This window comes from Apostichopus japonicus, chromosome 21 (genome assembly GCF_037975245.1).
Source record: "Apostichopus japonicus isolate 1M-3 chromosome 21, ASM3797524v1, whole genome shotgun sequence".
NCBI lineage: Eukaryota > Metazoa > Echinodermata > Holothuroidea > Aspidochirotida > Stichopodidae > Apostichopus > Apostichopus japonicus.
Window position 1 is genome coordinate 1,543,610 of NC_092581.1, and position 19,956 is coordinate 1,563,565.

Genomic DNA, 19,956 nt, shown 5'->3' on the forward strand with positions numbered 1-19,956 from the left:
TATATGTTTATCAAGAATCCAAGTGGACTTTGTAGGATGTTTTGATGAAGATTAGAAACAAAACTTTTGCATTTAGGAAAACAAGCAAATGTTAAAACGTGAACAGTATACTATTGCTGAGGAATCAGTGAAGATTTAATCAAAATAAAACCTGGAAAAAGTGTAATATTTATGGAATCGATATCAAAAGTCATACAATCCTAGAGGCCCTTTATGTTGATGCATTTGCTCTGTGAAAACTAAAATGGGCCACAAAAATACATATTTTTTTCAAACAAATGAAACATTCTTATCTTAATAGGAGTAAATAAAAAACCCTGCATAAAGCCAGTGGTATTTTTATCAGAAGTTTATAAATTAACAAATAACTTTTCTCTTTTATTTGGAATTCAGGACATTACAGTGTGTGATGTGATGAACACTATCGAAACCCTTTTTTTTTCAAGTAAAACAAAGCATCACATTTCCTCTTTCAATTTGAATTTCTATCTATCGAAACAAACAAATGAATCTATTAAACATGAATGAGTCATGAATCAAGGAATCATTAATATCAACATTTATTAGGGATATTTTATCAGGGATGTATTAAACATCAGCATGACTATGATAATAATAGTGTACTGAACTTGTGAAATAAAACTTTTGAAAGAGCCAAGAGTTTGCTTTGCCTAGAGCGGTATCGAAACTAAGGTGGTATCCATGGTTACACAGCGTTCAAGGTACTGTTCTCAATCTCTTGTTCCCGTAAGTCTGTAAAATCTGAAGATCCGTATTTTTGTCTGTGAGCTATTATGCAATCCGTCTTTATATTTCAATTCTCGGTCGGTTAGGATGCCAAAATCTTTCAACCTATCGCAGTCCACATGGCGCCAGATGGGAGACCGTTAGCAGTTGGTGAGCAGCCAACAGAAAGGCCGAGGACATTTTCTGGTGAGTTAATACAGACGTTTGAATGATTGGAGATTATGCCAAGATTGGGGTTTTGTCCGTTGAGCGTTATATTGTAGTCGAGCAAGGTTACGTGTAGAACGTCAAGGTACAACCACACAGCTTCTCTACAACATTATCACATGATTCTTGGTAGATTGAGTTGCTAAACTTTCAAATATTTGTTATGCCAAATGTAAATTTGAATAGGGAGGGGTGAAAGGAGGAGGGGGTGGGAGAGTAGAAGATAATCCACATCCTGGTGATCAGAGTGCGATTTCTTTCCCCTAGAAAATTGACAATTATGCAAACAATCCACTTCTGCCATTGGAATGTCCCTTTCAAAAAAAAGCATTTATATAATTTGTTTTTAAATTGTATTGCCATATTCATATCCCATCACATTCACCACAAAAAATTCTGTCATGTTCAACAACAAAAACCCTATGAGTTAACTCCTTTGACGTCAAAAGCTCCTTACATGTGACATTGAGCATTAGAAAGCTAATATAAGTTTACAGGTCTCTCAAGTACATTAGGCTAAGGCTAGGCTAATAATAATTTCATTTGCTTTACAAAAAATTGTAAATATAATTGACAGCAAGATCATGTTTAAAATATTGCCAAATTTTATGAAATTTTGAAATCTTGAGAATTTTGAACCTTTAAGGAAAAGCACTTATAATCTCTAGTGAATCTAAAGAATATTTAAGTAGGAGTATCTGTAGATCAAATTCTTATGTTCTGTTCCTTATTTTTGTTCATCAATAAGACCCCCTTCACCTAGAGAGACAGTCAGAAACTACCAAGCAGAGATCCATGACCCATGCCGATACGACCGAGTCCACACCAAACAAAATCGCACCGCCCCCAAGCATCCAAAAGATGCGTGTAAACAACACGCTCCATCAGGAAGGGCAGGGTAAGTGTGACCGTAAACTAGGTCAGACAGAAGGAACGGGGGTTGAGTGGTATCGGTTGAACAAATAAAGAGGGTAAACAGCTGTGAAAGCTGTCGCAGCAATAAAAAAAATTGTAAAGTTCTCTTGTAGTAGCAGTTGAACACCACAATTAGCATAATTACTTTTTTTTTTGGGCAAAAGCTACATAAATGTAAGGAAAAGGTAAGTAAGTATTAGTAAATGTTTTTGAGACAATTTTGTGTGAATTTTTTTTAGTTTAATATTAAAGTTTTAAAGTTTTTTTTGAAAAAGGTAAGTTTAACTATACCTGCACCTTTCTTGTAATTGGTGACAGAGTATGTTCTGAAGAGGGTCAGAATTATCCCCAAATATGCTAGAAAGTCCATTAAATGGTCATACTTGCTCAGAATTTAACACATATTTAGTGTGAAAACATTTCAATGTGTGTAGTTGAATGCTCTCTCCTGCAATGTCTGAGATTAATGGTGGAGGTAAGTATATGAAAAATGGTAAAAATGACCTATGAGTCACGAAAAGATTACTGCCGAAAGCGGGGAAATTTTGGGCTGATCTGGATGAAGCCTGTGGAGGGCCTAAGGGTGTCATTCGGAGGTTCTATATCTAATTGAAGTTATCGCTATAGAAACGAGGAATGTATGAGCTTTAAGGTCTCCTGTGTCAGATATTGCTCACCCTTTTTGCAATGTTATCCTCTATAACGGATGATTTGTAAAGAAAAATTCTTTGATACCCTATGTTGCACACCGGAAATACAAAAAACAAAGGCAGAATTTTGATCAGCAACTAGAAACACTCTCTATCCCATTTACAAGCCTGAACATTGAAAGCACTTTAAACGATTGACAGATCTAAGATAATAGCCTTACCCGTGGGTTTCATACGGTCCTGAGAACGGGATTGGGACGAGCGACCACCAACTGTGTTAATGCAGCCCCATCAGTTACGTGACAGGGATAAAACGTGTTGATGATATCGGGCGCCACGTCCCGAAGACCTATTCTGTGCATACAGCTAGTGATCTTCTTCTGGTTTATTTGCAACTCATTTGAAATCAAACTTTTCCAAGTTAGGAATTCACACCACTAAAGAGAACATGGGGGATGGGGAGGGGCAGAGGGATAAACGCAGAGACAGTTTCGATTGAACTTTTTCTTTGTGTTGAGCAGTTTTATTTTTTTTGCTTTTTTTTTTTGCTGCTGTAATCATCACTAATTTAGAAGGTGATTATTAGGTGGTGGTGATTACTAGGGTCGTAAAGATGTTTAGAGTTATTAATAGTATCAGAAGCTTCCTTGCGGAGTTTACTCACAAACCTTCCTGTTGCTTCTTTCTTTAGTTGATGTTTCAACCACCTTTTTTTTCAAGTCCTGCTTTAAGTTGTCAGGGAGGGATGGGGCAGGGGAAGTGGGGTTGGGAGAGATGGGGATTAGGGAGAAGAATCAAGGAAACCCTGGTTATTTCGGTATTCCGTTTATTTATCGGATAGTCAGATGTCTTGTCAGACGGCTATATGTATAGCTGGCCAAATTGTAGTCACGTCTGGTTGGTTATGCTTTGCCGATGCAGTCTAAATTTATGGTTTTTCTTGTAAAATATGGTAAATAAGAAATGTGTGTGTTTGGTAACTTCATACAATCAAACCAACTTGACATATATTGTGTATCATAGCCAAGTGTAGCCATGACTTAATGACCTGGAGAAGCGTTAGATATCATCTTAACATTGGCAGTTTCACAACTATCTTAAAGGGAAAGTCTCTTTGGTTACCTATAAATAGCTTATTAAGGGACATATTCCATCCGTGACCCTGCAAGAACAAAGTACCTCTCATGAGCTTAAAGCCGGAAGCTTCCCTCGACCAAAGTAAAAGCAAAAGCATTGAATTAAGGAGAGCCTGATGTAGGACCCATTTGTTTTCCCCGATTGTCTCCCATTAATATTTTTGCCTCAGAGGTGCATAAACTTCCAGCGCAACGACCAATCCACAACCGTTGGTTTTCTAATGACCGGGCCGACTTACCCTGTCTCGGATCCCTGCAATTTGTGCACACATTTTCATCTGGATATTATAATTACTTTCTGAGCTCTGCCCTTGAATTAATATTCCTTGATAGAATACTTGCTAATTTGTAAAATTTGGTGATTGTGGTGAACTGTCATGAGTCTGAGGTGCTGAAAGCTGCATTTTGTGATGTAAATTGGCAACACTGTTGCCAAGCCATGTAATATTAATGAGAACCTTTTGCATTTTGTGATGTAAATTGGCAACACTGTTGCCAAGCCATGTAATATTAATGAAAACCTTTATGGGGAGGTGGGGTGGGCGGTCGAATTTGGTATCACCAGACTGTTGTGAACAAATTCAATGCAAAATGCAGCTTTTAAGTTCCTCGACCAAGAAAAAAAAGCACATGACAGAATGAATGGATTAATTTTACTCAGAAATAAGAAAAAAACTAACGAATTTTAGCTTTTACTCCTTACTACTCATCTGCAGACCTGCATGAAGTAATTCCTCCTCCTCCAAGGAGTCGCTCCAGGTAAAAACCAAAGTTCTCTCCTGTTTTAACCTTTTTTTTTCCTGTTATTAAAAATGCCGGCAACCAAAACCATGTATAATAGTAGATTTACAGAGACACACCATTTCTGGGAAAACTCACTTCCTTAAAAAAAAAACAAAAAAAAATGGCTGTGAAGTCCAAAATGTGCTATGACAGATAGCACAACTTATTTAATTTTAATACATACATCCACAACTGTCTCAGATATTGATTTAGTAAAAGATTTAGAAGATTTTTTTTTTGGTATCTTGACCAGTTTTGTCAATGTTGATAAAAAGTTATTCCCTAAAAAGTTTTTTTTTTTAACAAATTTTCTTTGACAGAACATTGCATTCTTTACTCACGTTTCATGATAATGGCCAAGTCACGAAATCCTTTTTTCTACTCAATAATTTTCAAAACTTTCACTCAAGTTTCTGTTTTGGCAAAGGGGTCAAGTCGAAAGAAGACTTGGCATGCCGTGACGATGTTACAAGTGAAAGTGTTTCGTGACGGTGGGAAACAGAACATAGTAAACAGACCCTAGAATGAGGTCACACACTGCATTAGCACATCAGGCAAGGAAGAAGTTTCCAAAGAAATTGACAAAGATATTTGATTTGTTAGTAAGGGAATGGGAAACCAGATCGGCAGGGTGTTCCAAAAAATTTCAAAATGAATGTATCAGTGTTTTAATTCTTGAAAGGTTCTTCTGAAGATTTTGAAGCCTGAATAAACATTAATGGTTGAGTCTCTGTTTCTACTGGCGTACATGCTGAGGTTGTGCTTTTACTAATCTGCCTGGTTATTCATGATAGAATGAACATCAATTATTTAGTTACACATCATTTTTGTTTCCATATTTTAAGTTAGAGTGTTTTCTAAAATAGCAACAGGAGGGAAAAAAGGTTGTTATCTTCATGTCTGATTTAATCTGTTTGAGTGGGGAAGTTTGGATTTGCAGAAACAAGAGAAAGAATCTTTGAATATTCATGAAATATTAGTGGTTGGTCTATAAAAAGGACTTTTAACAAAGTTGTTGTCAGACTTCCTTCACCAAAAACTTCCTTCCAAAAACATTGAAAACAAATTTATGTTTATAAGTTTCGTGATGAGTTGGATTTTTACATCGGTTCATTGCTTGCCATCATAGCCAATGTATGAAATTATCATTTTGGTGTGTATAAATGTATGATTTTATAAATTTTATTTTGGGGTTACCATATATTCAAAAAGTAAAACATAGCATTTTGTTGGGAGTTAATTTATTAACTAACATCTCATGTTTTTTTCCTTCTAATTTTTTGTTCAAATTGGTGGTAAAGTTTGTACTTTGAAACTTTTAGAAAAATTCACTGTAATTTTCATAGCAGCGGGAAAATACCTGGACTGTCGTAGTTAAGTCAATTTCATTAAAGTCAGCTCTTGTCACGAATGCAATAATTGATCAAGGAAAGAGAAGATTTTATTGGTCGTAAAATAACATGGTTTTAACTGCAATATGACAATTTACAAAAATTGTTGGATTTCATTCTTTAGCAATTAGACAATGGATTAATTGTAGTTTAAAATTAGGCATAGACTAAGAACATGACATTGTCAAAGTTTTATGAAAGTGAGCATTCTTAATAGTTTAACCTATTTCAAAGATGTGTATCTGGAAAAGAAAATTAGATATAGAAAGTTAGCCTGCACTGACAAATTGCTTGAACTCTGTATCTATATGAACACCAAATAGCTACTTAAATTCACCCTTTGTATACTACAAATTCTCTTGCAAGGATATCTAGTATTTAACTGTTAACATTCTCGATTTCATCTTCCCTGGAGCGATTTAAATGTTAACTACCGTACTCTGCGTAGGAAATAGTCCTTAACACTTGAAAAACAATAGCACCACCATAGCCCTATCGGATTTTTAAAATATCTGTAAACTGCTCAAAATGTAGCCCCTGCGCCTACTTTTCTCGTCTTTTTAAGTCTTGAAATGTATACTTGTTATTTGTTATTTTATTTATTATGATTATTTATTATTATTTTTATCATCCAAAAGCGGTACTTATGTCCTTTGATAGCTTTTAATATTGAATGAATAAAAAGACCAATTTAGTTACCTTAGTTACTTTGAATCAACGATATCACGAACAGTGAGCTTGATTTTTTTGTTTATTTTCAGTAGTGAAGCTTAAGTATAACAGTAAGTGAAAGAGCACTTTAATAAGTGTTCATGTAGTTGATTTAACAGTTTTACGAGAGCAACTCTTTGAGGAACACGATCCTGTTCAAAGTTATTCGATGCCAACATCGTTTTATATTCTAGTTCTTTACGTAAGTTTGGCAAAGTCAACTCTCATTAAAATCTTGAAATGAAAAAAAAAAAAAAAATTTGCATTTGACATGAGGTTTGAGACTATTATGCAACATGGTATCTGGACAACAAAATGTTGATGTTCTTGGTGAATTTTCATTCACTATTCACTGATTTAACCGCTTGATATTGTTAAAAGAAGAAAAAAATCTACAAAATATAAATAGCTGCTGTAAGAACATATTTTATACTAAAGTAATGTGTAGTGGTTGAAAATTAGCAGTTCCTCAAAGGTGATTTTAGCGGTGATGTTTCCTTTCATGGTCTATACAGAATCTAATTCTCATTTAACCTGAAATGAAAGTGAAATCTTAAAAAATGAATTTATAACTGATTTGGGATGCGATTGTGTTTGCTTTGATTGCCTTGTCGTACCTTTAAACGACTCAACATTTATTGGTTACTGATTCTGGTATAAGATATTAGTCCCAGCTATGTAGCTTATGGATGTTTACGATGCTAACTTTAAACTATGTAGTTGTCTTGTTAGTTTTGCTTTTGTTTTCTAATTATATTTGTTTCTATTCCTTTCTTTTTGCTGGTTTTTTCCCCTTTTTCTTGCCATGAAGCGAAGAGACTCACAATAGGTAAAACTCACTACTGCTGTTTATTAACAATTAATCTATCAATATATTAATCTCCTTGTGATGTTTACTCTGTAGTAAACTCCTTTTCCTCTCATTAGTACCCCTCCCTCCCCCCGCCCAACTTTTAGAAAAAAATTGTATACATCCTGTGCCATCTCTCTTACTAGATACCACTGTAGTTTTTATATCCATTTGCAGTAGAGGTAATTTTATTTTTTACCCCTAGTTTACTGATTTTCAAAATTGTAACCCTTTTCTTCATTATTTACTCTCATTGTAGAAGAACATGACTTTTTTTTAAGTCTTTTTAGTAATCAGGAATAGATTTATGATGATCACTCCACTTAACATATTATTTATATCTACCAAGGACATGCTTTATAGGTATAGTCACTATTTCTTATATAACCAAATTTTCCTCTATACAGCCCACTTCCTGTTTGACCCGTATTTACCCCTTCTAACCTTCTCCCACCCCCCCCACCACCACACTCAGAAACAATCGCTACACATGCTCTACAGTATATTAACAAATTTGCTCAGGAATCAACTTGAGTCACCACAATTTCCTTGTTAGACTTGATGGTTACCCAATGACTGCTGCCCTGTTCCCATAGACTTAAGTTGATAATACTTAAGTATTTAATATTTGACAGTTACCTTATGCCTGCGGCCCTGTTCCCATAGACTTAAGTTGGATTATACTTAAGTATTTAATAGTTGATGGTTACATTATGCCTGCTGCCCTGCTCCCATAGATGTAAGTTGGATAATACTTACGTATTTAATAGTTGATGGTTACCTTATACCTGCTGCCCTGCTCGCATAGACTTAAAAGTTGGATAATTACTTAAGTATTTAATAGTTGATGGTTACCTTATGCCTGCTGTCCTGTTCCCTTATACTTAAGTTGGATAATACTGAAGTATTGAATAGTTGATAGTTACCTTATGCCTGCTGTCCTGTTCCTTATACTTAAGTTGGATAATACTGAAGTATTGAATAGTTGATAGTTACCTTATACCTGCTGTCCTGTTCCCTTATACTTAAGTTGATAATACTTAAGTACTGAATAGTTGATAGTTACCTTATGCTGCTACCCTGCTCCCATAGACTTAATAGTTGGATATTGTTACCTTATGGTCCCTTGTTGCCCTGTATCTCGTAGTCTACTTGGATAATGCCTATGTTTTTAAGACTTGTTGGTTACTGTTTGCCTGCTGTACTCTAGACATGATTTTCAAATAGTAACGCAAGTATAAGAAAGCACATGACCTTTATATTGAAGAAAAATTTGGGGACCATCTTTGAAAATGGTTAAATTTTTGTTATCCCAGTAAAAACACCAAATGACTTTTAGGTTGCCTGGCCAGAAGGATCACTTTGTAGGTTTAGGAGGGAGGAAAAAAGACTCATTTGATATGATTATGATAACTGTTTTGTCAAAGAATTTGAGGAAAATTTACATAGTTTGGCAATTAATTATTATGATGGCAAAAGATATTTGCAGATGTTTTTAATGTTAAGACACAGGAAATAACTTTTACATTTCTCATCTCAAATTAAACTCTAGACCCCACCCCACCCCACCCCTTTAAACTTAAAAGCAACCCTTCCTTTGCATTAGTTAATTTACTAATCAAATTGTGCACCGTTGCTAATGCTGTGTTATTAATCATGTGCTTCATAAGCTAATTGCTTATTCATACCTCGTATGTTAGACACCTTAATATTTAGTTTCCATTTGAATTGTTGTTTTATCCAGCAGCGATTTTTTTTTTAGTGCAAATTGTAGTAACATTGCTTCAGGTTTTATTTTTACTATTAAATTGCAGTGTGCACTGTGTTACATTTTTTAAAATATTATTTTAGAAATTTTTTAACCCCCATTATCATTTGAATGGCTGAATCGTACCTGGCAAATTCACTAAAACCCACCAGACTGCGATTTAATTAAGTCTTTTGGGATATTATTAAAATTTGATTAATGATTCTAAAGCAGAAATACTTTCATGAAATGTATACTCGATAGTGTAAAAGATGGTTGGGGGAGGGGGAGGAGGCATGAGGTGGGGAAGAGGTGTAGAGTGGGTATGTGGGAGGGTCAGAAAAGCTGAACACATGTTACCCACTAGACTGTTATAGGACTGTCAGGTTTATTAGAAATATATTCATGCCTCAAGTATTTACCAGCCTGGAGTTGGGGGGGGAAGGGGTGGCGTCGGAGGGGGTGTGAGACTAGGAAGATACCGTTGCATTGGAGGGTGGGCTGAGAGAATTAAACCATAGATGTAGAGTCTGTGTTGTGGAGCTATTAGAGGATTCCAATGGGCAGGAGGGAGAGATTAATAAGAATGACTGAATATTTTGATGTGATTTTCATAATTAAAAAGTAACACGTTTGGTATTTTAAGGACAGGCAAATTGGAAGTGGTTTTCATTGGTGGTTTTCATTGAGGTACAAGCCTGGTAGTGGTCATTCATCATGGTCCCATGGGGTGTACATGGTATGGGGTAGGTCAAGACTAGGAATACCACCACATCACATTGTTGGTATGTTTCGCCTTTGGTGGATTCGTTGCACAGAACAAAGAACCGTTGTCGTTTGAAGCGCTTCTTTGATGAGAATTTAACAAAAAATGGGAGGTAGAAGAAAGGGGGGAGAAAAAAGAGAGGAGAGGAAAACAAAGAAGAAAAACTCATGCATCCAACCACCTTCACTCTAGGTCTTACACTGGTCCAACTTTACGGAGTCAACTCCAGCAGTTCAAATCCCAGTCTCTCACACCCCTGAGACTATACAGACAACAAGCTCTGACGGAGGAGTCAGAGGGTAACCGGTCTCTACCGGTAGGAACCGTCGAACCAGTCTCGCCTCTTGCCCCTGCTCCTCCCCCTCGTAAGAGCGGTCACAACAGGGCAGCTTCGCTAGACCTGAATAAAATGGAGGAGTTAGGTAAGGATCATCATCCACAGCTTATCGGGGTACTACAGCTGGTATGTGTTTTTTTTTTTTTACATGCAGCGGTAAGTGGATTTTTCTCTGTTAATAACAGTTTTGATGGAGTAGAGAGTGTCATTATGTACCCCTCCCTGGTGAGAGTGGCCATAACAGGGCAGGGCTTTATTGCTAGTTTGTTATCCAGATCTCAGATTATCCACATCGATCCCGGTATTCGACAAACCGTACGATACTTGACAGATAAAGCCTGGATTATCTGGATCTCAGTGATCCAGATCCAGGATTATCCAGATCTGATATTCGACCATTTTTATACATCAGTACTTAACCAGTTCCTTCACTCAAACAGATTTTTACTTTTGGAAGGTTTGATTCGTGATTTAACTTGTAGTTACAGACTGTCTATGTATGTGCAGCACAGAAACTCCTGAATATTAAAACGTTGCTTGAATAAACGTTGATCGTAATACTTGACAATACCGTATCTCACATTACGAAACTGAGTGTAACGATTGCACACAAGTAATATTACAGATGTAGAAGAGGAAACTGGATGGAAATCCATCATCTTTTTTCCTTTTTTTCCTTAATGTCCCTTTGGGCTGAAGTATCTGGATGAATCCCAACTTTTTGTTGTAATTGCGAAGGTGTGTCGGCTGTATATAGTTATATACACTGTCCACATACAGGGAAGTAATGTGTCTGTGTGCGTGCGTGTGGGTGGTTGTGTATGTATGTTTCTAATTCAATGGTTTACAAGGTCTGGTGCAGCTTCAACTGTTTCTGATGTCAGAAGTTATTTTTGAAATTAAAGTGAAAGTAAAAGGTATCGCAAAAACTTCAAACATTGAGAAGAGTTCATTTTTCACTACTTTCGTTATGAAAATTTTACTTACAAGGGAAGGGGATGAGAGATTTAGCTGAACAGGAAACTCATGTTTGGCCATTAAGAAAACAAACAGAAGAAAAGGAATAGCTCGTCTGTGATTAACTGTGATTAAGGAAGCATTATGTGAAGTATTTCAAAATATTTGCTTTTTATATCAAGGGCGAGAAAATAAGCAAAAGGGTAAGTAACAAAAACAGTGCCCAAGGTTTTGACCACCAAAATAAAAGGTTTATCTTTTGACATAGTTACAAGAAGATAAGGTAAGTTGGATTTTATTTGCTTTGCCAAATTTGTATATGTCTTCTTGTCTTCATTGTAATGATTATCTTTTTTTCCTTCATGTTAGTTTACATTCATATTCTTATATGTTTAATTGTTTGTAATGTTACAAAGTGTAACGATAGGTGTTGTCAAAGCAGCGATGTGTTATAAGTGAGAGGAATCTCTTGTGAGCTCTTTGAAGTATTAACCGAGGTAAAGCACCAAACTGTTATACCGTTTTTTTTTGTGTTTCTCCGGTAAGACTTCCAATAGCATTCTGTTTGAAACAACTATTACACTCTTACCGGGCGATGCCCCTGCTAGGCTTGTAGAAAGTTGGAAGACCCAACAGATTTATACAGTTAATTGATATATTGATTTGTGATTGAGAATTTTTAGTTTTACCTCGTGCAGCGGGTGACGTGATGGTGGTCATTCTGGATTGATTGCAGATGCCAATTCCATAGTTTTGGAATGTCTTTTTCTCAGAAGTTCGTCAGCATTATGAGGAAATTTTCAAAGTTTTGCATTTAATTTTTTAGAAATGTCCGTTGTCTTGTCTACGTTGAAGTTGTACAGCATTCTTAGTCAGTTCTGTAGTAAAAACAAGTCACAACTCAGAAGTCGCTTGTTTTTTGAAAATTGAAGTGATCTGAAAAATTTGGTGAAACATTTGGCCTCATAGAGATACTAATACTGTGACTCACTTCAGTGACTGGTCGTCTCTGGTCAGGAAAGTTTGCTGGTAATGACCTGACCCAGCCCACAAAACAATGAGGTGACTTGATTACCACTCTGTTCATTGTACAACTCTCATGTGGGATAAACCTGTGAAAACTTGCCATTGTTAAAATGGCTTTGATCAAAAGCATTGTCTTTAGCCAGGGTTTGTTCAATTTATGAAAAGGAAACCCAACTCATGGTTGAAACACATAACCAAGAACAGGTTCAAGCTCTTACTTGAAACCCTGTTGATCAAAAAGTTTAAAAAAATTGAAAAGGGATTAACTATTCCTTAATTGATGATCGATGAGGTGAAAAGCTTTAACGACCTTGTATATCCATCTCACCATTAGCACGACCCTTGATTGGAGGGGGCCTGCCTGACCCCTCGGTTGGAGAGGGGCTGGCCTTTATATACTAGTATGGAAAAAAATTGGTTTTTTTTTGAAAATTGAAGTGATCTGAAAACTTGCCTTTGTTTAAAATGGCTTTGATCAAAAGTATTGTCTTTAGCCAGGGTTTGTTTGATGTATGAAGGAAACCCAACTCATGGTTGAAACACATAACCAAGAACAGGTTCAAGCTCTGACCTGCCTGCCTGACCCCTCGGTTGGAGAGGGGCCGGCCTTTATATACTAGTATGAAAAAGTATGCATCCCAATTTCATTGATTTTGTATGTTGAAAGTGGAAGCTATACCTTCAGCACAATGTGAGCTGGTCTTCCATTAAGACATGTACTGTAGAATGCTATGCATTGAAGTATGGTGAGCAAAATATATTAACTGACAAGAAAAATGGTAGGGGTTGGGGGAGGGCGGGGGGATTGCAGGTAGGCTAACATAAGCTCATGGAGTCCTGTCGAAACAGCTCCAACACACGTTCAATCTCGAATGCCACAGAATTTTTTTTTTTTCATACTACAATAGTAGACTTTTTTTTTTTTTTTTTTAAAAGTGTTATCAAATGGTTGTTGAAAGATGGTTTTGTGTTTTAACATACAATGCTCTGGGACTTGTTAAACTTGTATGCTGAATGTGATGTTATTTACAGGTTCTCCCTGTAGATGGTTCTAATAATAGCCTTATTAGTAAAGGAAATTTGAGGAAATTTCCCCTTTATTGTGAAACTTTTCTGGCATGTTTCGATTATGTAATTATCTACAGTATTAGTTGAAAATGAAAATGTTATCCACAAAAAAAATATCAAAATTCTATTTTTTTTATTATATGTTTTACTATATGGGGAAGTAGAGGCAACAATATTAGAAGTTTAGACTGTTGCTTTTTTCTCTTCTTGGCCTGTGTGATTGAAACACTTAATCAACCATGAAAAATGATGTTCTTGTTATATTTTGTCTGACTCACTAGTCCTCTTAAACATTAGCATGAGCTTGCAACAACAACAAAAAACAGAGGACAAAAACTGATAATGCTGCTATTTTTAAATTTGAAAACTTGTCAAATCCCATTTCAAACTTGGTTGAATCATTCGAAATCATAGGGAAGAAGAGTCTCTGCTGATATACGGTTTGTTGATTTTTGGTCTACCGATCTGGATTTGTATATACTCTTCGTATCTGTACAGGTTATATTTCCACGATACGATAGCGGGAATCTCTTGTCCTAGTGGAATCTTTTGTATTGTTTGTACATTACTTTGTAGCAATACACTGTGAAAGCAAAATAGAGAATGGATTCTTCATCACGTGTTAAATTTAATTGGTTCTAGTCGTACAGACTGTTATTAGAATTCCCAAACGTATTTGTTCATTTTTCGCCATCAAATCCTCCCCCCCGCCCCTATTCCATGTGTATTTTGAAGTTTGATTATATTCCATCACAGATAGAGTAACGGCAGTTGAGCCTGGCAGACCGAGTCGACCGCTGATTCCTCCACGACCTGGTGCTCAGGTGAGTGACCTCGTTAGGCGGCGTTCATCGTTAGACGTCTCCTAGCCTCGGTTGTCTCTAGTTTATAGTAAAGGGCAACTGTTAGACCCGAGCAGTTTCAGACCAATTTTCAGGAACTTCTGTTCTCTGTGTATGAAAAGGGCGCCACATTATGCCCCTTCTCCCCCCCCCCCCCCCCCCCCCCCCCCCATTGCCTTTCATCCCTTTACAATCTACCTTTAGGTCAAACTGAATTTTGGAGAAGAAATAGTTCAACAGAAAAATATATATTTGTAGCCAACTTGAATCGGAAGCTGTAATTGTCAATTCTTTATTCCTGTACGCCTGGGTTTTATAAGCAATACCAGATGGCTTTAATGTAATGAAGGTACGAAATGTGTACAAAAATTCATGAGTTGAGAGAAAGTTTATCTTTGGTGTGTATAATACCTTGCAATACCTGTCCTAACCGATCCACAGACCCTCTCAAAGTACAAACACATCGGTGGTTATTTGAGATTTCGTAGCTTGCATGCTCTAGCTTTGAAGTCTTAGAGTACAATGAAACTGTTCTTAGTTTGTACTTGTGAAACTTCTTGATTTTGTGGTCAAAAGTTATCCATGTTACAAGTAAAGACTGTCTTGTCATCAGTCTGTTTCTATCTCATAGAGTACTATCAAATCTGGAAAAGAAATGTAACTATTTGTATGTATGTATGTATGTATGTATTTTAGCTCCTCCTGCAAGCAGGAACTCGCGAAGAAGCCATCATTGGCTTATCAAAGCCGCAAGCTGACCAAAGTCAGTCTCTTAGATTCATATTTAACGTCCATGATAATGAATTGTCAATTGTCAACAACTCTGTAACTGGACGACATGCATTTATCTTGGAGTGACTCAAACTCGGGACCTTATGATTGGAAGGCACCGGCGTTAACCACTGAGCTAACACTCCACGATTTTTCCACAAATTTTTTCCACAACTTTTCCACAACACTCCACAATATTTCTCATAACAAATTGTGAGGTTCCACAGCTACTAAATGTGTGGGCATAATTTGTTGCTTTTGAAAACCATGGCATATAGAATACTTTGGAAAAATCCCGCTAGCCCCTCTGTTAGTGATGAAATACAGGTTGCCTTTATAAAGAAGAAGTTATTTTTATATCTTTATTATTCTCATTTTTCTTCATGTTTTTTTAATAGAATCAGCAAGTAGATGTGCAATATACCCACACGCCTAAGAGAGCCATATCTATGGATGAGAGGCATTCACAACAGAGAACAGATAAATTCCAAGATAGTCAATCATCGTTTGAAGTCAAGACTACAGAAAGTGTAAGCTTATTAAGTCTTAGAAGTCTTTATCCTACAAATAGCCAAACTGCCAGAAGGAAAAGATGTTATTAAACAAATTTGAAGAAAAAAAACAATGTTTATATTGAACGATTTCCAATTCCAGAATTAGAATTGAAATTATTGAAACAGATGATGATGACATTGGGAATAAAATTGTCAAAGAAGTATGAGTGCAGTGGAATCAAAAATTAATTGAATCAATATTATGAAATATATATTATATATATAAATTATTAAATGTCATTTGCATTGAGATTTATGATAGGCTAACTCAGTGGCGGCATTGATACGTTGGGTACTAACAGTTTAAATTCAGAGATTTCAAATTTGTGCAATGTTGCGAAAAGTCAAGATGGCAGTACATGAAGTGCCAAGGAATAGTCAAAGTGTGAATATTATCAGTCACATGACTGCTACCAAGTTCCACATTAGCTGTACACCTGTATGCATACCTGCCCATGGTACAGGCTTCTTCATCACTAACATTTTCATAGATTTCCAGGTTTTCTTATGATCCTGTAAGGAAGGTTTTCAGCTAAACTTTTTCTATTAAGTACTTTTGGAAAAGAAGGAAAAAAATGAATACAAAGTAGAAGGGACCCACTAAGACGGCCGCATTTTCAGGCCTTCTTTCAAATTTCTAGACAACAGCTGGCATTTTAAGAATAAGTTCTGGATGTGAGATATGTTTCTTCACAATTCTTTTTCTCTTTTTCCGCCCCCAGAATGAGAAGGAAGGTCCCCCTCAATTGCCCCCACGGCCACCCTTGCCAGAGGAGTTGCAGCAAGACATCGAATTACAGGTAAGATTGAAAAATATTCTTATTTTCCCTTCACCATTGTTTTCAACATTTGTTTACGTAGCATAGGCTTGCTATGTTTCAGTAGCAGTTTGCAAGGCCTAGAACACCTCGCACCTTAACCAAAGCCTTCTTCTCTCAAGATTGAGTTTCTTGCTACCATTGGTTTTAATACCGATTACCTTTGATGCTATGGTTCTTTTAAATGCTGCGTTTAAGTTGGATATGACGCATGCTTTAATAGATTGTTTTGACCATGTTTAATGCTGCGATTGTTTTTGACTTTGCAATTGCTGTTCATGAGATGCTGGTACATTCCATTCTCATGCAGTGAGATGCATGTCTATGTGTCTATGGAAATATATGTTTGTTTGTATATCACCCAGGACATGGGTGAGATGCATATATAAATGTTTGTCTATTGATATATATGTTTGTTTGTATATCACGCAGGACGTGGGTGAGATGCATCTATATGTGTGTCTATGGATATATATGTTTGTTTGTATATCACCAAGGACATGGGTGAGATGCATATATATGTGTGTCCATGGATATATATATGTTTGTTTGTATATTACCCAGGACATGGGTTAATCTGCTATGGATTGGTTTGGCTTGAACCATAACTATAACTTCATATAGTTTATACTCAGTTTTATACATGTTTGATTAAGGTTTATGTTAAAACATTCTCTTTTCAGGACATAAATATTAAATTTACTTCACAGACTCTTTTGTGAGGTAGCCACCTATTTTAATCCCAAAATGAAAGATTCCGAAAAATATCAGACAAATATAATAGAAGAAGCTACCTACGCCTGGTTTATCACAAGTTTCTATAGACTGTGTGTCTGTTATTTTGTAACTACGTTGAGTGTGCGTTTGTCCGTGGAAGGAGTTAGATGTCAGAGGCAATTGATTTCTCTAATAATTAACCACTTTTCTGTCTTTCTCTAGAAGAGCCCCGAGAGGCATCACTCTGTTGATTTAGATAAAGATGTAAAGAAGGCAGAAAAACAAGACAGAAGGAGGCATTTATCAGCCCCAACATCATCTAGTAAAAAGTGAGTTCATAAGCGAAGGGCAGGGTGAGGGGATTAGGGAGGGAGGGGGGATTAGGGAGGGGATTAGGGAGGGGAGGGTGGTGGTACAAACAGTATAATGATTGGATCCATATGGTGAACGTCTAGAGGTATGTCTAGCCGTTGACCAATCAAACCTTATAGAACTGCTGTAACCACTTTAAGGGATGCTTAGATAGCTAGGGTTAGGAAGTAAACAAAAGGTTAGGAAGGAAAAAATTCAGATGCTGATGACTCCCAAGAAATATCTTCTTTTTTCCTTTGTCAAAGTCTGCCCCTCTGCCCTTTGATCAATATCACCATTCCTAGGGCCCATGTTCAAACCTTTCCCTTTTGAGCTTGGTTTCTAAGGGGTCCAAGGTTAAAAGTCAGCCGTTTTTAGTCACCGCCGAGATTTCCATTCCAGCGAGTTTTTTACTCTGACAATTTTTTTTTTATCAATTTCACCAAATTTTTGACGTCTCTGCCTAAACTCTTCTCACTCAACTGTAACTTTCAACAAAACGAACAGAGAGTAATAGAATTTTTTTTATCGCTCGTTGCTTTCCTCAGGTCTAAACCGAAAGATCGAAAGGCTATTCAGGCCGCCATCCGGGCCGCAAAGGAGGAAAATGTGATATTGTCGAGGCATAATAACGAACTTCATCAGGAGTTGAGCCAACTAACGGGAGACCGTGTGGCTCTAGAGGCTCAGCTTCAGAAACTCAGGCCTTTTCATAAAATAAACAGTAGCTGATGAAAAGCGTAAACACCGCCCTCTTTTTCTCTTTTCTGGCCTCTTTTGATACAAACAACGCTGAGCGTTGGATGGAGACAGGTCCCGCAAGCGATATTCAGTCGGGTTGACTTCTTGTCCGTTCGGGCGAGGTCATTCTTACAGCCCGTGGCAACGAGCCGGATAGAGCAGTCTCAAGATGGCATCTGTTTGACGTCCACGGCTCACGGATTTGGAAAAAAGTCTCGGTAGAGTTTGTAAATATCGTAAACGTGGACAAAGGAAAACACGCAGAGAAAGGAATCGGGGAACTCCAGTTTTTACAGTGCAAAGAAGCTTTTTGTAGATTTATAGGCATCTCAAAGTGTAAGCCAAAAACCAACGCAAACTGGTTATTATTAGAATATGTGTTTCAAAATGGCTTGAAAAGTCAAAACAGTATCATTTGTTTTTTGTAGTTTCTAAAATTGAGATTGCCCAGATGTAGAAGTGAAATCTAAAATATTATAGTTACACTGTTTTGAACCAATACAGCCAATTTTTGTTTATATTCAGCCTGTCTTATTATAATTTGTTTTCCTTGTAAATCAAGCTTACACACCCGCCACCCCCTCCCCTCCCTCCAATTCATGATATTTATATCCCTGAGAAGAAATGAAACTTAACTTTACTAATCATTAAGTAATAAGTTAATTATTTAATTAAGGTGTTTTTCAAAAAGCAGTCTTTCAGAGCTATTCTCGCGGGTGAAAGAGATGTTTGTGCTGAGGGACGTTTATTATAGCAAGCACTGTTAGCATTCCTGGTCTGTTTATTGGTCCATCTAGCTAGAAGATTGGTTTACGAATAGGCTGGTAAATTCAAAAGATTGGGCTGGAGCCAAAGAATAGAACTTAATTTTTAGCATTTGTGAATGCTATGAGAATGCCCACAGTGAGTGAAAAGAGGTTATGTTTTGGCTGCTTAACGTGAGAGTCAGCAGGCCTCAGTCATATTACAGGTTGCATATACTTACTATGAAAGAACTATACACCTACTATGATAGAAGTATATACTTACTATTGTAGAAGAATATACTTACTATGATAGAAGTATATACTTACTATGATAGAAGTATATACTTACTATGATAGAAGTATATACTTACTATGATAGAAGTATATACTTACTATGATAGAAGTATATACTTACTATGGTAGAAGTATATACTTACTATGATAGAAGTATATACTTACTATGATAGAAGTATATACTTACTATGATAGAAGTATATACTTACTATGATAGAAGTATATACTTACTATGATAGAAGTACATACTTACTATGATGGAAGTATATACTTACTATGATAGAAGTACATACTTACTATGATAGAAGTATATACTTACTATGATAGAAGTATATACTTACTATGATAGAAGTATATACTTACTATGGTAGAAGTATATACTTACTATGATAGAAGTATATACTTACTATGATAGAAGTATACACTTACTATGATAGAAGTATGTACTTACTATGATAGAAGTATATACTAACTATGATAGAAGTATATACTTACTATGATAGAAGTATATACTTACTATGATAGAAGTACATACTTACTATGATAGAAGTATATACTTACTATGATAGAAGTATATACTTACTATGATAGAAGTATATACTAACTATGATAGAAGTATATACTTACTATGATAGAAGTATACACTTACTATGATAGAAGTATACACTTACTATGATAGAAGTATATACTAACTATGATAGAAGTATATACTAACTATGATAGAAGTATATACCTACTATGATAGAAGTATATACTTACTATGATAGAAGTACATACTTACTATGATAGAAGTATATACTTACTATGATAGAAGTATGTACTTACTATGAT

General features: G+C 36.1%; 1 protein-coding gene across 8 annotated transcripts in view; it reads left to right on the forward strand.

Annotated features, from left to right (window-relative positions):
* LOC139962493 (ralBP1-associated Eps domain-containing protein 1-like) overlaps positions 1-18,679 on the forward strand; it is a 66,895-nt gene extending 48,216 nt beyond the window's left edge. For 5 of the 8 annotated variants that reach the window (XM_071962503.1, XM_071962498.1, XM_071962502.1 and 2 more), the window contains 10 exons: positions 834-933; positions 1,703-1,852; positions 4,372-4,414; positions 7,352-7,369; positions 10,096-10,325; positions 14,048-14,115; positions 15,303-15,434; positions 16,181-16,258; positions 17,216-17,322; positions 17,893-18,679. In XM_071962503.1, coding sequence (XP_071818604.1) covers positions 834-933; positions 1,703-1,852; positions 4,372-4,414; positions 7,352-7,369; positions 10,096-10,325; positions 14,048-14,115; positions 15,303-15,434; positions 16,181-16,258; positions 17,216-17,322; positions 17,893-18,076 — 1,110 coding nt within the window. In that variant the 3' untranslated portion in view covers positions 18,077-18,679. The remainder of the gene's footprint in view (positions 1-833; positions 934-1,702; positions 1,853-4,371; positions 4,415-7,351; positions 7,370-10,095; positions 10,326-14,047; positions 14,116-15,302; positions 15,435-16,180; positions 16,259-17,215; positions 17,323-17,892) is intronic. The other 3 variants (XM_071962499.1, XM_071962500.1, XM_071962505.1) reach the window with 3 other exon arrangements.
* Positions 18,680-19,956: the final 1,277 nt, after the last annotated feature.